Raw genomic sequence first — 20,306 nt, 5'->3', positions numbered from 1 at the left:
ACTACACCAAAAACGCTACACAAAACCGCAAAACGCTAGCTGAAACGCTGCAGAAAAATAAGAAAAAGCGTTTCAAAATCTGCTAGCATTTTGCGGATCTGCTAGCGGTTTTTGGTGTGCACCAGGCCTAAGTGAAGGAATCTGTGCAGCATTTGTACTCCCAAAAACACCAGCATCACATGCTAGCATCTGCAGTGCCTGAGAATCTTCTGAGTTTGATTGAAGTTCCGCTAAGAATGATTTTGCTGGAAGATGGCGCTTTGTAATATATGGTGCCGTAATAATTCCAAACATACAGCTCAGTTTTAAACTGATTGAAGTCTAAAATGTGTGCAATCATACAAAGGTCTTCAGGTATGGTGAACATATTAAGTAACTCTTTCTCTAAATTATAGTTTGGGTCTGCATTCAGTAACCACCTAAAAACAGGACCCCAAGCAAGTTCCTACCTTGTTGAAGTTTTTCTGGAACTCCTCTGGCTTTCCACAGCTTTGTACCATCCTGGATACATTGGCAGTGAGGGTGTCATTCACTCCATACGTTTGCAGAATAGCTTGGATGAACTCTTGTTCCATGGCCGAACTGTTCACCATCCCCTCTGAATGAACCGTCCCAAGCCGCACAACTACAGCCAAGGCGAAAGAAAGCCAGATACCTGGAGAGTGTCTCCAAAGACTCATGTTACAGGAAATATGTGTGCTTACTGCTTAAAGCTATATTTGATCAGCGCACACACTGGTTGATGTCTAATTATACAAAACTGGCTAGGCTGGTTACTGGATATCAGCAATGATATCTACAGTGATAGCAAGTAGTAATGGCTTAAATAATTGCTAGCATTGGTTGGCTATTCTTCAGCTGCTCTGTCCCTGCACACACAATGCTGATGCTGTGACTGCCTGTTGACAGTACTGTGTCCCTGTTGGTATCTGTTCTTCCACGTGGTTTCTCAGTTGTCTCACTGACCACTGTTTACTCAGCTAGTTTTGGGACAGGCGCTCCCCTCTGATACTAGATGGTACAAGCTCTCCAGGGCAGCCTACAAGAGATAAGAAAACACACAGTTGTGTCATTTGTCTTTACAAACTTGACTCATCAGCAGAATAAATACTGTAACATCCCAACAGTGTAAAAATGCCAGTAAATCGTCACTGAAAAGGCAGACTCATTTCTGTCAATCTTTTCCATGCTTACCTGTTGTACCATTTTTTTTCCTTTTCTTTCACAGAGCTGTGTGTACAGTTTGTTCTATTTCTCTATTTCACTTCTTATCCAATAGGGATTTTCTTTCTTTTGGCTACTTCAGATATTGCCTGGCATCATGTAACCACTAAACAGGAGCATGCCAAGTTCTTCCAGTCCTGGTCCCTTCAAATGGGTTATTGTTAGCAGAACCCAGCACCACAGACAATGTTTCCTTTTTTTGCCTTATTTAACACAGATATACAGGAGTGCTTTTGGCAGGTTGATGTTTTCTGTTTGAAGACGGAATCCTGGAAGCCGCCTCCTCTGGAAGCTGCTTTAGCCTGGGTAGCATTCTGCTTGCAGGCATGAATGCTGTGAACTGTTTTTAACTAGAAACTATATTACTAGGATTAGGTGACTACATAATACACAATAGCCGAATAGCTGAGAAAACATTCTAGTAAGCTGCTTTGCAGTGCTTTGCTGAATAATGGCTGAGAAGTACTGCTACTACAGGGAATCTTGGCACCCACAAAAGATCATTACACTTACTTAACAGGTAGGAAAAAAAATCACATATTTCTGCTGAGTCCGGGACCACATTAATATCACGGTGTAATTGTTATTCCTACTTTTCAACTGTCCCTATTTATTGGAGCCCAGTCCCTCTCTTCCTCTATCCTCCTTTCACTTTTAGGTTTCAAGTACAGATCAAGGGGCTTGATTCACAAAGCTTACTTATTTTTCACTTTAAAGGTTCATACACACCTACCAACTATCTGTCCAACTATCTGCCAAACTTGTCTGTTAAGCCCCATACAACTTTTGCTGCATGGAAGACTGCTGTTGAGCGTGAATGGGGCTTAACAGACAAGTTTGGCAGATAGTTGGACAGATAGTTGGTAGGTGTGTAGGAACTTTAACAGTAAAAAGAGCTAATGAATCCGATACACAAATAAGTAGAGATAATGAATGAGATAAACAGATTTGTTCACTTCTGTATATTTTCACACCTTATCCATAAAAAATGCCTTTTAAGCCCACAGCAAACAAGAAAATACTAATATTAATATTTGGAGGGTACATTTTTACCTACTTTTTTGTCCATTTTCAATTACAGAGTGCTGAATAATTATTTTAAACAGAAGATGAAAAATGATCTTCTAGGAGAAAATTTAGGAGAAAAAATGATTTGAATAAGGACTCTAAAACGTGAGTTAAGTCAGTCAAGGAGAGATAAATAATGAGTTAAGTTAAATAAGGAGATATAAACTATGAATTAATTTATTTAAGAATAGATACATTGGGCATGATTTCCCCTTTCTTCATCTGTTTTCACCTTATCTATGTTACATTTTTAAGCTTCCAAAGAGCAAAAATATAATATAATTAAGGTAAGAAAAGTTATATTGAAATGCAGTTAATCAGGAACAACTTGCTTTGAGTGATTATTTTGCTTGTAAATGTGCTGAAAGGTTATTTTCATCAATTGGATGATGTCATTTATGAGAAGTTTTGTGACTAGAGCCCATTATGACTTAATAAGTAAGGTGAGAAAATCCAACAGAAAAGCTTTGTGAATCAGCCCCAAAATATGCTATTTAACTAACAGAAGTCTAAAAATATTTATCCATCATCTAAATTGTTTAACTGCTAATTTCATAGTTTTTTTTTCTGATATCCTTTTATGATTGTGATACAGTAAACAATTCTACACATCTATACATTTATGAAAGTCTGCATTTTAATAAATGGAGGCATGTACGTTGCTTAAATAGTTTTGGTTTTGATCGTGTCTCTCTTTTCCATCCCAAAAAGTTGGGGATATAGTTATTCCATTGTAGCTGTAACCACACTAAACAATTTGGTGTGGTGTGCAGACAGAGCAGAGACAATCTGGCCATCATTAAACAGCTGTCTAGGTTTTCAATTGGCTGCTTGGTGCAAGAAATTAGATCTTTTACTAAAAGATGCCCAACAGAGAAAAGAGTGACAGAAAGTTAGTGAACGTCCTTTTGCATAGAAAGTACTACTTTCACTACTATTTAAAGTTTCACCCAAATGCACATGACTTTGACCATGCAGACATGTTCGAGAATAGTAAAAATAAGGCTTGAGGCACATTGAGCACCATCAATCATTTGTTTTTTCTTGCATCTCCTGCAGCTTGTCAGGTGGTCAGGAAGCATTAGCCCTAAACTGTAAATGTCAGCTAAATGCATTAAAAAAATCTACAAAGCTTTAATACTGGCAAGTGGCCCAAATGCTGTCCAAACATCAGGAAAAATATGCAGGCTATATATTTTAATTGCACAGAAAGGCAAACGCTACTTCTGAAAGCCAGTGTTAGCTGGGGAGACTAGGGTTAGGCCAAATATGGTGATCAAGAGAGTCCACGAGGAGAGTAAAATAAATAAGATACTAGGTAACTACAAAATCTTGCACCCAGTAAATCAGCATCAGAATACTTACAACACATCTATGGATCCTGCAATCTGTCTTGCCCCCTTCCTACAGAACACTAAGGATAATACTTTCTGAACTATTTGCATAAAAAATGTATGCAAATGTGGAAAGTCAAAAAGTAAGAATGTCAAAAGTTTCTCGCCCCAGATGTAATATCTGAAAACCAGCTAATGTGATCCAGAAATGCTTTCATTCAGTATTAGAAAACATTGTAGACCCTTTTTTGGATTTTGAGAAATGCAGTTAAGGTAAAATAAGAGATGTCTTTTAGCTCAACGCAGGTGGTTTCGAGGAGTCCCAAAGCAGCTATGTTATGCTGTTTCGGGGCGCCAATCAGATTTCCGATAATTTTTCCAGTTGTGTAGCAATCAAAAAATAATCGAAAGAACATACACATGGATCGATAGCCAGTATTTCGATCGATATTTTGATTGATATTTCACAGCATGTTCGAACAAGAAATCAATTTTGAGCTTGGGATTGATTGATGGCAATCAGTAACCTGTACAGTTTTTGCACGATCCGATCATTTTTATTGATCGGAAATAGGATATGAAGAGAAAATTGCACAGTGTGTACTAGGCCTTAGGATGCATTTTTGTGGTTCAGCTTCATAGTTACTATAACATACAAAGAATAAGCTGTTTAAAGCTGATACAGGATATCCACTATTTACATTCAGACAACCTCTCCATAGTTGTGGTTTAAAGATATCTCTGTCTGTATTTATCTGTAAAATAGATTATAAATAGATCCCATCAAAATTAACATGTGTGAAATAGCAATCTATACAGTAGACATAAGCAAGCTATAGTAACCCTATGTGCAGTAGTATGGATGCCATATGTGTGCTATATCTCACCTGCTCCTTTGTCAATGCTGCTCTGTCTCACTGTCCTCTAGCCAATAAAAAGCCTAGACAAATCACGTGATTTTGCCATTATTTCCTTAGTCAACACAATAGGTACCTTGTAAAGTAAACAACAGAGGTGCATACCTGTGACCTGATTACAAAGCTTATTGTCATCCACTCCTCCTACTTTTTTTTTTTTTCTAAAAGTGAAGGCATCTAGCCTAGCCTGCAAGATGCATTGTTCAGCACATTTCTGAAGGAAGGAAGATATCATAGCATTTGTCCATTCTAGTTAAATTACAACCACAGTCTTCCAATCCACAAAATCAGGTCAGAAGTTAAGCTGTGTAAACCCACCTGTTAATGCTTTGTAGCTGAAGAGAGCATTGCTGGTGTGTTGCAGTAAACAAACTACTAAAATAATAAAACAAAAGTCCCCAGACATGGTGAGTAATAACTATTCCCTGTTGAACTGGGTTTTTATTGCTGCTGTGTCCCCCACCTGTGCAAAATCCCAGATAGGCAAAATCTCTCCAGATGTGACGGAGACAGCAATAAACAAAACTGCAACTACCACATTTCAAATCCTGGCGCTGTATATCATAGTAAATTAGTATTCATTAACAGCTGAAAACATTTTGTGCATTGCATGTCTGTACTTTTTGCAATAAATATATTGAAAGTATCTGGCTGGTTGACCCCTGTAGTTCAATTTCCTGTTGAGATGAGTGCAACCTCCTCTCCCTACTCTCATTATCTTCCACATGAAGTAGTCAGTGAGCAGCTGGGCAAAGCCTGCTAGTCTTTCCTTAAGGGCCCGTTTCCACTCTCGCGGAAACGGCCGCGAATCCGCAGAGTTTCCCCGCAGGCAAATCGCGCGGGGAAACTCTGCCATAGGGGACAACGGCGCCGCCGGCCGAATCGCTTGCAGTAGCGATTCGGCCGGAAACCCCCACAGAATTCGCGGCGGAGGCTGCGATTCCCATAGCCGTGCATGGCACGGCTGATGGGAATCGCCTGCGATCCCGCCCACCCGCTCAGTGCCGGCGTGCGTCTACGAGACGCACGCCGCACTAGTGGAAACGAGCCCTATGAGCAACAGGCTGATTACCTGACCCGTCACACCTCTTCCCTCTCTTAAGAGATTAACTCTTTGTGACCAGCACTTCAGATTAACAGCATTTGTATCTTTGCTCAGTGTGTAAAAAACCTGTTCCTACACCCTCCACACTGTCTTTATGAAAGGATTAAATAGCACTGAAATATTGTTTCAGTAAAAACTGAGTGATGAAAAGTGCACATCTTTTAGAAATACATTGTGGCGGGTGCGAGAGGATTAAATGCTTTATTACACACAGAGCAGGGACAAAGTAAATAGACTCTACTTGCCACAAACAGTTATCCTCTCAAGAGCAGAGAGAGGAGTGGGCATGGTCAGGTATTCGGCTTAGTGCTGGGAAAGCAGCTCCCACTCTACTGGCACTACCCACAAGCCAACCAAAGGCAATTGCCTTGGGTCTTGCAAACCTGTCTGGCAATCAGGGGACCCATGATCTCTGAGGAGCGACGCAATCCTCTCTCATTCTAGAGCATCACCATGTCTCATTAGTTCTGAATGCAGCCACATCTCTGTTCATGTGACAAGCCTGCATGTGACTTAATTGGCACATGCCAGCAGGATGAAAAAAAAGATGTGTTTTAGTGAGGAACACTTGAGGACTGAGAGTGCCAATTTAGAGGAGGGATTTCAGCAGGAGCAAGACAGGTGAGTTAATATTTTTGTATGCTTATGGCTCATTAGATTGAGGTTGGGGGCAGACCTGGCTAACTAATACTGCCATCTGGGGAGACTCCCATCATTATTTAATACTGCTAACTGGGCCCACACCTGGCTACCTAATATTACTAATATGGAGCACACTTGGCTACTCAAAACTGGAGTTTGTGGGACTCACAGAGCTACTAATGCTGCAAACCCTAACCCTCACCACCTATTACTAATATCTAGAGCCCCGGCAGGGACCCAGAAGATATTGGCTAGAGTCTAGAGATCTCCAAGTATCTCGCCACCCAACTTTCCCTGGCGATTAATGGAGAAATATGTACATGCATGAACAAATCCCTATTTATTTGAATTGAATCAGTTACAGCTCATAACATGCAAAAAACGATTTCTGCACATCATGGCCAAATCACTCCCTGAGCAGGTCGCAACTGCATCCAGCCTGTCGATCATGACCTCAATATTCATATTAACCTGAAGGAATGCAAACTGCAACCTGTTGGCTTAGAAATGCAGGCCCTTTCAGTTATTATTGGAACTGGATCTCACAGTCAACAAATAGACTTGTACAATATGTTGCTAGCGTTTCTTGATCTTACAATCCTATATTACACAGAAGATTGGGACATTTAACTTCTGAAATTCATATTTTAATCCTGTGTTAAATGTATCATTCATAGAACTGAGTACATTCTTGTTATGCATGTTCCAAACTAGGATGAGGGCACGGCATGCTGGGAATTTGTTTATTTTATTCATTTAATCTGTTTTGCTTGCAAGGGTTTTTAAGCTTTAAAATTCCAACAGTTTTAAAAAAAAATATAGTTAATGAAAAACATCGCAGTATCAGAGAGGGATTTCTCTTTTAGTTCAACGCTGCTTGAAAAACAGCTGCCACCTTCACACATCTGCACATGAAAGAGGAATTAAATCACAACAACATACAACTAATTATAGATTCGATTGTCTGTTTATTGCAGTTCCTGTAATATTTTGTCTTGCATTTGATAGGCATGTAGTTATCACTTTTAAAGTGGGATAAAACTCTGACATAACATTTAATAAAAATGTTTTTCCTACTTTTTATTACCCATTCACTTATCATGTTTGCTTTTGTGCACAAGTTATATTGTCTGTGTACAAATTGCCAAAGTACAGTTTTGCATTTTATCGCATAGCTGTTGTATTTTATATATTAAAATGTAGTGATCATGTCTCACCTCTCTCTGCTTTTCAGCTCAGTGTAGTTCAGTTTCAGCAGCTGTTGGCTGTATGCTAATTGTATATAACAAAGGTGAGTAAACAAAAGATAATGTTATCACCTCTTCAGATGGGGCCAGAAGTTGCCCACTGAAAAGAAGCTTTCCACTGAAGAACAAAGTGATGTGTTTAACTATTTGAATGCTGTTCTGGTACAATTTATTTATTTATTTTTAGGTAAGATTTTATGCTGTAAATAATATTTTAGAGCAAAGAAGAAATGCTGCGTTTAAGACCACTTTAAGGTTGTTTTAAAAATACTCAGAGTAAAAAGAAATCATCTTTTTATTTCAATTATGTGGACTTTATATAATTTCAGTTTTCCCTGTGCTATTAATGCTCTGTCACGTGTCAGCTGATGTCTCACTGGTACCAGCTGACACCAGATTCCCATAGTGTGAACAACAGAAAAACTGTTGGCTGTCAAAGCAGAACTCAGAACATTCAACGAATGCCTGGCATACACCACTCAATTTTCCCATCAGGTCGACGTGAAAATGCTGGAAATTATCTAACAATGGGAAATTTCCAGTTCATCTGACAGGAAAAGTGCTTGGTGTGTGTACCAGGCCTGAAATTCATCTATAGAGAGAAATCCAGGTGATTACATATAGAGTTGTCGCGAACCTTCGATTTTGGTTCGCGAACCTCGAACTCAAACACGTGAAAAAAGTTTGCGAACATGCAAACTTTCGAACCGCCATAGAATTCAATGGGCAGGCGAACCTTCAAAACTACAAACATTAATTGTGGCCACTAAAGTGATGGAAAAGATGTTTCAAGGGGTCTAACACCTGGAGGGGGGCATGGCGGAGTGGGATACACGCCAAAAGTCCCGGGGAAAAATCCGGCTTTTACGCACAGCAGGGTTTAAGCGCAGAAATCACATTTTATTGCTAAATCGGAGGCCTAAAGTGATTTAAAACATCTTGCATGTGCATACATCAATCAGGTAGTGTAATTAGTGTACTGCATCACACTGACAGACTAAACTCACTGTGTAACGCACCGCAAACAGCTGTTTGTATAGTGACGGCCGTGCTGGACTGGTGCACACCATGGTGAGAGTTCAGGCGATGGCGGTTTTCAAGCCCATATGGTCCGGCTGAGGTAGCTCAATGACAGAACAACAGTGACTGAGTGTCCAGCTGATCGCATTTGGTCTCTCCACAATGAAGCAACGACCTTATTATCTATCTTCTTGGGTCAGGCATGCCCCCCAACCCCAACACACTCATTTAGTCGGTCATTGCTTCATTGTGATACACAAGCCTTTTCACTGTGGCAAGGTAACAATCACGAAGGGGAATTGACACAAGTACATACCTTTCGTTTTGTTGTTGCAGCCGCCACGACTCAATCTTTGATCGCAGATAGTACAGAAGGCATTGCTCTCATCTGAGGCAAACACACTCAAAAAACTCCACACCGCTGAGCCCTGGAATGATGGCACTTTGGTGGTGGCATCAGCAGCTGACCTTGAAGAGCATGTTGGCTGGCTATCCATAGGTGGCGATAGATGCCGCCAGACACTGCTACGAGTGGTTTCTGATGACGAGCTCCCCCTGCTTGTTTCAGCAACTCGTCTCCTCCTACTCCTCTCTGACTTCCCCTCTGAACTGTCCCCCTGGTCTTCTTGTCTATTAGGATCCCACGTGGCATCCATGGCAGTATCATCATCATCATCATAATCATCCTCCAAACTTCGCTTGCATCAGACACCTCCAAAACTGCTCCAACAACAGGTACTTGATCATCCTCACACCTTACGTCCATACTGGCGCCTAACTCAATACATATACATATGAGGTGGTGGTGTAACATGCTTAGCGCCGTCATCTTGTAACAAGAATGGCTGTGAATCAGTTAATTCCCCACCAAATAACTCTTGCAAAGTGCCAAATGGGCCAGATGTGGTGCTAGTAGTAGCAGTGGTGGCTGTGAAGGAAGATATGTCATGGTTCCGTGCGGAAGCTGAGGAAGATGAGGTGGTCTGTGTTAAATAGTCAAGTACGTCCTGGCAATCTTGGGAGTTGATGGCACATGGCTTTTGAACACTGTACTTCAGGGCCGCACGAAATCACGCCACCTCGACCTCGAACAGACCTGCCGGGTGGCCTGCCTCTGGCTCTGCCTCTGCCTGTTGTTTTGTCCACATTGGGGGGGATGAAGTGAAAGGTATGCACTGACTTGACTAATACAATGTGCGGTTACACAGGTGCAGTGAAAATGTGAGTGCTGGTACAAGAATGTGCGGTTACACAGGTGCAGTGAACGGGTGACTGCTGGAACAACAATGTGTGGTTACACAGGTGCAGTGAAAAGGTTGCAGTGACTACTGGTACAACAATGTGCGGTTACAAAGGTGCAGTGAACGGGTTGCAATGACTGCTGGTACAACAATGTGCGGTTATACAGGTGCAGTGAACAGGTTGCAGTGACTGCTGGTACAACAATGTGCGGTTACACAGGTGTAGTGAAAAGGTGACTGCTGGTACAACAATGTGTGGTTACACAGATGCAGTAAACAGGTTGCAGTGACTGCTGGTACAACAATGTGCGGTTACACAGGTGCAGTGAAAAAGATGCAGTGACTGCTGGTACAACAATGTGCAGTCACACAGGTGCAGTAAAAGGTATGCAGTGACTGCTGGTATATAATACAATGTGCGGTCACAGGTGCAGTTACAGGTATGCACGGACTGGTATTACACAATACAATGTGCAGCTGTCACACACACAGATCCAATGAAAATGTATGCACTGACTGCTGGTATATAATACACTGTGCGGTAAGTCACAGGTGCAATTACAGGTATGCACGGACTGGTATTACACAATACAATGTGCAGCTGTCACACACACAGGTGCAGTAAAAGGTATGCAGTGACTGCTGGTATATAATACAATGTGCGGTCAGTCACAGGTGCAGTTACAGGTACGCACGGACTGCTATTACACAATACAATGTGCAGCTGTCACACACACAGGTGCAGTGAACAGTTATGTAGAGACTGTTATTATATAACGCTGCGTGCTGTCAAGCAGGTGCAATGAACATGAACAGGTATACACGGTATACACGGTCAGACTGGTATTATAAATGTGCAGCGGTCACACACAGGTGCAGTGAAAAGGTAGGCACTGAATGTGCTGGGCCTTGCACAGTATAGCAATTAGCAAGGGCCAGCTGCAACACACAGGGCTGTATAATTCAGTGTCAGTGGCACACAAAAAGAAAAAAAAAACTTCACAAGAACATTAGCACTAAAAAGAGCTCTTTTTGTGGTGCTTTTCAACAACAAATATCAGCTAGGAGCAAGCTACAAGAGCCTAACTAAGCTTTCCCTATCTCTGCAGCGGGTTCCTCTCCCTTTTCTCACTACTGCAGCAACACCGAGTGCAGCCTGATTGGCCTTAATGTGTCTGCTGACTGTGATGTAGAGGGTCAAAGTTTAGCCCAATGATGTAGTATAGGGGCGGGTCAAACTCGCCATAAAGTTCACGTTTCGACGCGAACCACTGATGTTCGTGTGAATAAGTTCGCGGCCAAACCGTTTGGGACAACTCTAATTACACACCTAGGAAGGCTTGTGGTGCTAGGTGGTGTTCTTCCTTGTTACAATACATGTGTTTTTGAAAAAAGGATTGCAGTAACAGCAGTAAGCATCCTCCAGTTTCATAATTGGCGTGCATTACAGTAGCAACACGGGCATTACCTAGCTAATGTGAGCTACATTAGTGGCATACAGTAAGTACCAGTAAAATCACTGTGTGCTGCCTGTGAATGGCAATTTTGCTGCTGGTTTGTGAATATAAACAACAATTAAGGTAGCCATACACTGGTCGATTTGCCATCAGATTCGACCAACAGATAGATCTCTCTCTGATCGAATCTGATCAGAGAGGGATCGTATGGCTACCTTTACTGCAAACAGATTGTGAACCGATTTCAGCCTGAAACCGTTCACAATCTGTTGTGGTGGTGGTGGTGCTGCCGCCGCTCCCCCCGCCCGCATGCCCGCATACATTACCTGCTCCTCCGGCGTGACTCCAGTCCCCAGGTCTCCGCTGTCTTCTCCGCTCTGGTCTCCAGGTCCAGCATGCCTTACTTCTTCCTGCCCGGCAGTTTAGTTTAAGTACTGTTTAAACTTCCTGTCGGGCAGGAGGAACTGAAGCATGCCGGAGACCAGCGCGGACACGGAGCAGCGGTGACCGGGGGTAGTCGTGCCGGCGGAGCAGGTAATGTATGCGGCTCTATTGCGTCGGTCGTCGGGTACTCGAACGCCACTAGTGACGTGCTCCCTACCCGCGGGCGATCGACGGTAATTTTCCACACGGAGCGATCGACGGGATCGGAGGAAATGGATCGAAATTCGGCGTGTAGCGCGAACGATTGGCAGCAGATTCGATCCCAGTGATCGAATCTGCTGTCGAAACGGCGGCAAATCGGGCCAGTGTATGGCCAGCTTTAGTTCTCTCAGGTGGGACAGGCAACAGCAGTTATAGATAGAGAGTCAGTCTCATTTAGTAAACAAAATGATTATCCCAGCGAATCCACAAATTCTTGGTCCAATATCCTTCCACCTTATAGCATCTTAACCACTTGCCGACCGCGCACTCATAACGCGCGTCGACAAAGTGGCAGCTGCAGGACCAGCGACGCAGATCTGCGACGCCGGCTGCAGGCTAATTAATCAGGAAGCAGCCGCTCTCGCGAGCGGCTGCTTCCTGTCAATTCACGGCGGGGGGCTCCGTGAATAGCCTGCGGGCCGCCGATCGCGGCTTGCTGGATAAATGTAAACACAAGCGGAAATAATCCGTAATTTGTTTACATTTGTACAACGCTGCTAACAGTAGCAGCGTTATACTAGATCAGCGATCCCCGGCCAATCAGCGGCCGGGGATCGCAGTCACATGACAGGCAGGAGCCTGTTAGAGGCTGCACAGGACAGATCCGTTCCTGTGCAGCCTCCGATCTCCGGGGAAGGGAGGGAGGAGAGGGAGAGGGGGAATCCTGCGGTGGAGGGGGCTTTGAGGTGCCCCCCCCCCCGCCAGCCACACGCAGGCAGGAGCGATCAGACCCCCCCCCCAGCACATCATCCCCCTAGTGGAGAAAAAAGGGGGGGCGATCTGGTCGCTCTGCCTGGTGTTTGATCTGTGCTGGGGGCTGTAGAGCCCACCCAGCACAGATCAGCAAAAACAGCACTGGTCCTTAAGGGGGGGTAAAGGCTGGGTCATCAAGTGGTTAATGGATGGTATCTCCTAGCTTCAAGGCTGGCTGAATTGCACACTTAGAGGTACTATCCATTACAATGCCAAGAGGTGATAAGATACAGGACCAAGCATTTGTGTATATCTAGCACTGGGAATAATACTTTGGTTTGTGAATATGCCCCTTGTGTCTCCTGTACTTAGCCTTAAGATGTTTACATATTTTTAATGATTGCAGAGACTGTGATTGCTAGAGTTAGGGGCTCCTATTCAGTACAGATGCATCAATCTGCCACTGCCTAGCAATACATCTGCATAGTATCAGAGCCCCCAAGCTGTCATCCTAGCATATGCAATCACTACAGACACGCAGGCACAACTAGCAATGACATAAGGCATTTGTGGTATCAATTTAACCAGGAAGTAGAGATGGCCTGAACCTCAGATTTTAGGTTCGCAAACTGCGAACTTCCGCAAAAGTTTTCGAACCGGCGAACTCGGTGAACCGCAATAGACTTCAATGGGCAGGCGAACTTGAAAAACTACAAACACTGTTTCTGGCCACAAAAGTGATGGAAAAGATGTTTCAAGGGGTCTAACACCTGGAAGTGGGCATGGCAGAAAATTATGGATTTGACGCAGAGCAGGGGTATAATCCCTGAAGGGCAGAAATCACATTGCATTCCTAAATTGGAGGCATAAAGTGCTTAAAACATCTTGCGTGTGTATACATGGATCAGCAGGTAGTGTAAGTAGTGTTCTGCTTCACACTGACAGCCCAAACTCACTGTGTAACGCACCGCAAACAGCTGTTTGTGTAGTGATGGCCGTGCTGGACTGGTTCGCACGATGGCAAGCGTGCAGGCGATAGCGGTTTTCAAGCCCATATGGTCCGGCTGAGGTAGCTCAATGACAGAACAACACTGACTGTCCAGATGATCGAATTTGGTCTGTTCACAATGAAGCAACGACCTTATTATCTTGGGTGTGCCCCCCAACACACTCATATAGGTCATTGCTTCATTGTGATACGCAAGCCCCTTCACCGCGGCAAGGTAACGATCACGAAGGGGAATTGACACATGTACATGCCTTTTGTTTTGTTGTTGCAGCCGCAGTGCAGCCAGAAAAATTAGGCAGGCATGTACACTTACCCAAAAAAATTATTATTCTTTTTGTTAGCGAAAAAATCAGGAATCCACCTGGAGTCCTAGACCCTAGTGTGAAGTATGTATAAAATAGGCACCCCCCAAAATAAATGTTTTCCTGTCAGTTTCATAAATGTATATAATCATAAAAGATCCAGATTTGAAACCCTGGGATTCTATAGAGAGGACACACAAGTTCTCCCCAGCATAGCTGTAGCACTTCCTGTGTTAGGGGGAACCACTTGTACATTCTAGGTTGGTGGGGAGATTTTATGTAGTAACACTGACCCTACCCTAATAAAAGAATGCCCTCCATCTTATTCCAGGTATGATGATTCTTTTTCTAAGTGATAGTTTTGCTAAACTTTACTTGTTAGACAGTTTATGATCTCTCATATATTAGGGAAAGAGGTTACAACAGTATAGACTCAAGACAGCTTCCCAGATACCCAGTTCAGTGATTTTAGGACATTGCATGTGGCAGACATAGTGAGCACATGTTATGCAGATGGCTGTTATATGTGATATGCTGCACTGTATTTGCACTGATGTTATTTCTGATCAATATGATGATGTGTTATGTATGATTTTATGTAGTTACACTGACCCTGCCCTAATGAAAGAATGCCCTCCATCTCATTCCAGATTGTTAAGATTGTTTGATCCTCAATAAACACCCAGCCTCTACCCACCCCTATCGCACTGTGGAGTTAATTCATCATATGTGTAACAATTTTGGCGCCCAACGTGGGGCTGGGTGAAGATAAAAAGTTAGCAGTGACAAGAAGAGACAGTCTGTTTGCACAGGGATCAGAGGAATGAACATGGTGCGTACAGGAAGAAATTAGCAGATCTCTAACTCAGATGACAACTGATGATTTGATGAAGATCTGCCAGTTTGTGAAAGCACCAGAACAGAGAATGGCGAGAGGCAAAACGCACCGCCATTTTAGGAGAGTAATTGAAGATGTGCTGGATGAATTGGTAGAGACTGAGGAGGAAGACTCTGCTATGCTCTTTCTGCAGGAAACCAAGCAGTTCATCTCCGAATTACTGAAGAATGTAACATGCTATAGTAAGGAACAATCTGAGAGTGAATTACAGCAAATAGAGAATTTAAAGGGACAGTACCGCATTATGCAGGAAAAGTTTCAAGAGACTACTAGATTGATGGAAGAGCGTATAAAGGAACTCAGCATGAAAAATAAAGAATCTACAGATAGTTCTGCACAACAAGGACCAGTGACAGTTACTAAGACACCTCACTTCAGCAAACTGCCAGAAGTTGCAATATGGAAAGACTTTAAGATCTCAGGTCAGATTGGTGAAAGGGGACAGAAAGACAAACTATCTTACGCTAACCTCATGCACCAGATTGACTCAGGACTGCAAAGAGGATATACTGAATCAGAAATTGTAAAAGCAGTAGTCAAAGCTATCAGTCCTGGACTGGGTCTTAGAGGCATGCTAGAAATGAAGAGTGAACTGACTTTAGTACAACTGAGAATTATCTTAAAAAGTCACTACAAGGAGGAGAACGCTTCTGACTTGTACCAGGAGCTAATTAACATCTCACAAGATAACAAAGAATCGCCTCAGAACTTTTTATTCAGGGCAATTGAATTGAAAGACCGACTTTTGGTTGTATCTGAGGGAGCAGACAGGGATGAGCAGTTTGGAGCTGAACTTGTACAAAAGAAATTCTTGAGATCAGTAAGCACTGGACTGATAAGTGATTATATAAAGTATCGCTAAAACAATATTTAGAGGATGTTTCTGTGACTGATGAGCTATTAATAGAAAAAATGAATGAAGCAGCTAATATGGAGATGGAAAGAGAACAAAAGCAGAAGAGGTGTCAACTCAGCAAGCCTGTGAAACTAACTGAGTGTCAAGCTAATACTCTATGCCAGCCTCCAAAGCCAGTCTCTGTGGCCAATACTACCTCAGTAGGGCCAATGACACAGCCAACCATCTGTACACCAACAGATGAGCTGCTCCAAAACAGAAAACCTGATCTAGAAAAAGCAATTCTACAGATGCAAAAAGAGATAGAAGAAATGAAAGCACTTTTCCTACATGGCACAGAACGACAGAAACCTGCATATAAAAGACTGACAGTCACACAAGGTACTAGAATGAAGCTCTGTGAATATTGTGAAAGTTCTGATCAAGAAACTGCATGTAATCACTGCTTCAAATGTGGTCAGTTGGAACATTTAGCAAAAGGATGCAGAGTGAAGAAACAGGACCAGGGAAAAGGGCAGAGGGTTACTGTCAAGGGACAGACAGTAACCTGCAACTCAACAGAGTCCCAAAAAGCCAGTGAAAGAAAATCATCTATAGCAACAAGCTCTGTAAAGGACAGTCTATGTTTAGGTCATTCACCAGAGGTACAAGGCTATAATCCACAGAACCAACCTAGTAAAGTTGGTAGACCGCAACTAAAAGTAAAGAATTTGACATCAAGACACCAACGAAAGTTACTGGATCTTATTGGAAGGAGATGCCATGTGAATTGCAAGATTGATAATATTCCAGTCATTGCCTTATGGGACACAGGATCACAGGTTAGTTTGGTCAACGAAGCCTGGAGGCAGAAAGTTCTCCCACATACAGTACTCAGATCCCTAGAAGAATTACTGGGCCCTGGAGTTTTATGTGTAAAAGCAGCAAACAAAACAGACATTCCTTTCCATGGATGGATTGAAGTAACCTTCCAGTTAACTTCTAACAGCAACCGCATCAAAGAGCTACTGGTGCCAGTAATCGTATCAGAAGATCCCAGAGTCGCTGAGCAACCAATCATTGGCTATAATGTGATACAGGAATTATTTAAAGAAGCATCAGAAGAAGGAAAGCATTCTACCTCTGATATTGCAGCAATGTTAGCAACAGCTATGCCAGTGTCATCAAACACAGCAGAGCTCCTGGTTAAACTACTGCAGTCCGATTGTATGGAGACCACCAATCCAGTAGTTAGGACTACAGCGAAGAGCCAAAGAATCCCTGCAAACACAGTTACCAGTATCAGGTGTCATGTTCATACACAGCCTGTGATGCAACAGCAGGAAGTACTCTTTACCCCAGACAGTGCTTGTCAGTGGCCTAATTGACTGTGTATCAATGAAGTTTTAGTAACAACACAAAAAGGACAATTCTCCAAGTTAAAGATACCAGTATGGAACTCAACTAAGAAAGACATCATTTTATCAGGCAAAACCAAGCTTGGATATATTGAGCAGATAAAGACAACTTACCCTGCACCACTGAAGATGAAACAAGTACAGCAGGTACCTATATATTCCATAAGCCAGGAATACCATCCCTCTCAACTGGAACTAGAAAGTATGATCGACAGCCAAAGTTACTCCACCAGAGAACCGACTAATCAAGAGTCATGGGATCCACCAGTATCTCTAGAGCACTTGACCAATGAGCAACAACAAATAGTAAAGCAAATGTTGAGAGAAGAATGCAATGCCTTTGCAAAAGATGGCTTAGATGTTGGATGCATTCCTTCGTTACAGTTACAGGTTCGTCTAAAAGATAATATGCCAATCAAGAGGACTTATATGTCAGTTCCTAAGCCTCTTCATGCAGAAGTAAAAGAGTACCTGCAAGATCTGCTGAACCGTGGTTGGATTACAAAGTCAAAATCTTCATATTCCTCACCTATTGTTTGTGTAAGAAAGAAGGATGGTAGCTTGAGGCTATGCTGTGACTACAGAGAGCTGAACCAAAAATCCATCCCTGATCGCCATCCAATTCCAAGAATTCAAGACATGCTTGATAGTCTAGGGGGAAGTTCATGGTTCTCTGTACTAGATCAAGGTAAAGCTTATCATCAAGGTTTTGTGGAAGAATCCAGTAGACCCTTAACAGCCTTTATCACACCTTGGGGTTTGTATGAATGGATCCGCATTCCTTTTGGCCTTAGTTCTGCACCTGCAGAATTTCAAAGAAGTATGGAGTCTTGTTTAACTGGATTGAGAGATGAGATTTTGCCAGCCTTATCTAGATGACAACCTTGTGCATAGTAAATCATTTCTTGAACATGTAGCACATGTACGACTAGTCCTCCAGCGATACCAACAGCATGGAGTCAAGCTAACAGATTCTTGGGCAGAGTTGTGTCAAAAGATGGACATTCCATGGATCCAGCAGAAATTGCCCCTGTTCTTGCACTGAAAGATAAAAGACCAAAGACTGTCGGAGAACTCAGGAAAATATTGGGATTTATCTCTTATTACCGCCCATACATTCAAAATTTCTCCAGAATAGCGAAACCTTTGTATGATTTGTTGTCAGCACCTTCAGAACCTGCTGAAGCCACACCTTCTAAGACATCCAGAAAGCAACCAAAAGCTATACAAAAATGGAAAGGTCAACTCCCTTCTCAATGTTTAATAGAATGGACTGATCACCATCAAGCGACTTTAAGCCAGCTAATTGAAACCTTGACACGTCCACCAGTTATGGGTTATCCAGACTTCTCTAGACCCTTTGTACTTCAATGTGATGCTTCTCAAGAAGGCCTAGGTGCAGTGTTATATCAGGAGAATGATGGAAAGCTCAAAGTTATTGCTTATGGATCTAGAACTCTTACACCAGCTGAAAAGAAGTACCACATGCACTCAGGAAAACTGGAGTTTCTAGCAATGAAGTGGGCTATTTGTGACAGATTTCGAGATTATTTGTACTATTGTCCATCATTTGAGATGTATACTGATGACAACCCACTTACTTATGTACTAACAACAGCAAGATTAAATGCAACAGGTCACAGATGGGTTGCTGAATTAGCCGACTTTAACTTTACTATCAAGTATCGCCCAGGAAAAAGAAATATGGATGCAGATGTACTTTCAAGGTTGCCTTTGAATCCAGAACAACATATGCAACAGTGTACTCAAGAAGTAGATCCCAAAGTCATCAGTACCATCATTCAATCAATGCAAGTTCAGCAGGAAGACAAAATGCCTTGGTTATGCCCTCTAACAATAGCTGATACAACTTCTGAAACAGATACAGTACAAAGAGATATCCAGATTTCAAAAGAAACAATCAGAAAAGCACAGAAGGAAGATCCGGTGATTGGGAAAATTTGGCAGTACAAGAGTCAGAACTATTTCCCAGCAAAACAAGAGAGACAAGGTGAGTCTCTTGACCTGTCTATACTCATGAGACAATGGCCTAAGTTGTACCTAGACACTGATGGAATTTTAAGAAGAAGAACATCTTCAGGATCTCAATTAGTGTTGCCAAACAAGTATCATCACTTAGTATTCAAAGAGCTACATGAAGAGATGGGACATCTTGGAGTTGAAAGAACTGTAAATCTCATCAGAGAAAGATTCTTTTGGCCACATATGCAAAGTGATACCGAATATTACATTACTCGTCAGTGTAAATGTCTAAAGGCAAAACGTCCAAACAAGCCAACCCGAGCTCCTTTGAATAACATTGAAACAACATATCCTTTTGAGATGGTTTCTATTGATTTCCTTCATCTGGAAACATGCAAAGGTGGATATGAGTACATCCTAGTTGTAATAGATCATTTCACCAGATTTGCTCAAGCATATGCCACAAAGAACAAATCAGCAAAGACTGTTGCAGATAAAATATTCAATGACTATGTTCTGAAATTTGAATTTCCTACAAAAATTCACCATGACATGGGCAGAGAATTTGAGAATCAACTATTTGCAGCCTTAAAGGGAAGGTCCAAGCAAAAAAAAAAAAAATGAGATTCACTTACCTGGGGCTTCTACCAGCCCCATGCAGCCATCCTGTGCCCTCGTAGTCACTCACTGCTGCTCCAGTCCCTCGCTGGCAGCTTTCTGACCTCGGAGGTCAGGGCCAAATTGCGTACATTTTTACACATTCCCGCTAGTGCAGGATCATTAACACAGACATTTTTACGCGTTAGTGGTGAAACGCGTAAATTTTTGTTCCTGCACTAGCTGGAATGCGTAAAAATGTATGCAATGTGGCCCTGACCTCCGAGGTCAGAAAGCTGCCAGCGGGGGACTGGAGCAGCAGTGAGTGACTACGAGGGCACAGGATGGCTACATGGGGCTGGTAGAAGCCCCAGGTAAGTGAAACTCATTTTTTTTTTTTGCTTGAACCTTCCCTTTAAGCAAGTATGGTCACATCCAAAATTCCCATACAACTCCATATCATCCTCAAGGCAATGGACAAGTTGAAAGATTCAATCGCACCCTGCTTTCCATGCTCCGTACTCTATCACCAGAGTCAAAGAAAGACTGGAAAAACTCTCTTGCTAAAGTTGTCCATGCATATAATTGTACTAGAAGTGAAGCTACAGGACATTCTCCATTTTACCTACTTTATGGACGATCGCCCAGACTACCAATTGACAACATGTTTT

The 20,306-nt window shown here is 42.5% G+C and overlaps 1 protein-coding gene across 1 annotated transcript in view; it reads right to left on the bottom strand.

Annotated features, from left to right (window-relative positions):
* Positions 1-1,497, bottom strand: part of SLC39A8 (solute carrier family 39 member 8) — a 74,200-nt gene extending 72,703 nt beyond the window's left edge. The window contains exons 1-2 of the mRNA XM_068270756.1: positions 1,195-1,497; positions 450-1,039 (exon numbers count right to left, since the gene is read on the bottom strand). Of these exons, the coding sequence (XP_068126857.1) occupies positions 450-680 (231 nt within the window). The 5' untranslated portion in view covers positions 681-1,039; positions 1,195-1,497. The remainder of the gene's footprint in view (positions 1-449; positions 1,040-1,194) is intronic.
* Between the last annotated feature and the right edge of the window lie 18,809 nt (positions 1,498-20,306).

Source organism: Hyperolius riggenbachi, chromosome 1 (assembly GCF_040937935.1).
Source record: "Hyperolius riggenbachi isolate aHypRig1 chromosome 1, aHypRig1.pri, whole genome shotgun sequence".
In the NCBI taxonomy this organism is placed as follows: domain Eukaryota; kingdom Metazoa; phylum Chordata; class Amphibia; order Anura; family Hyperoliidae; genus Hyperolius; species Hyperolius riggenbachi.
This window is presented reverse-complemented; position numbering and strand designations above follow the sequence as displayed.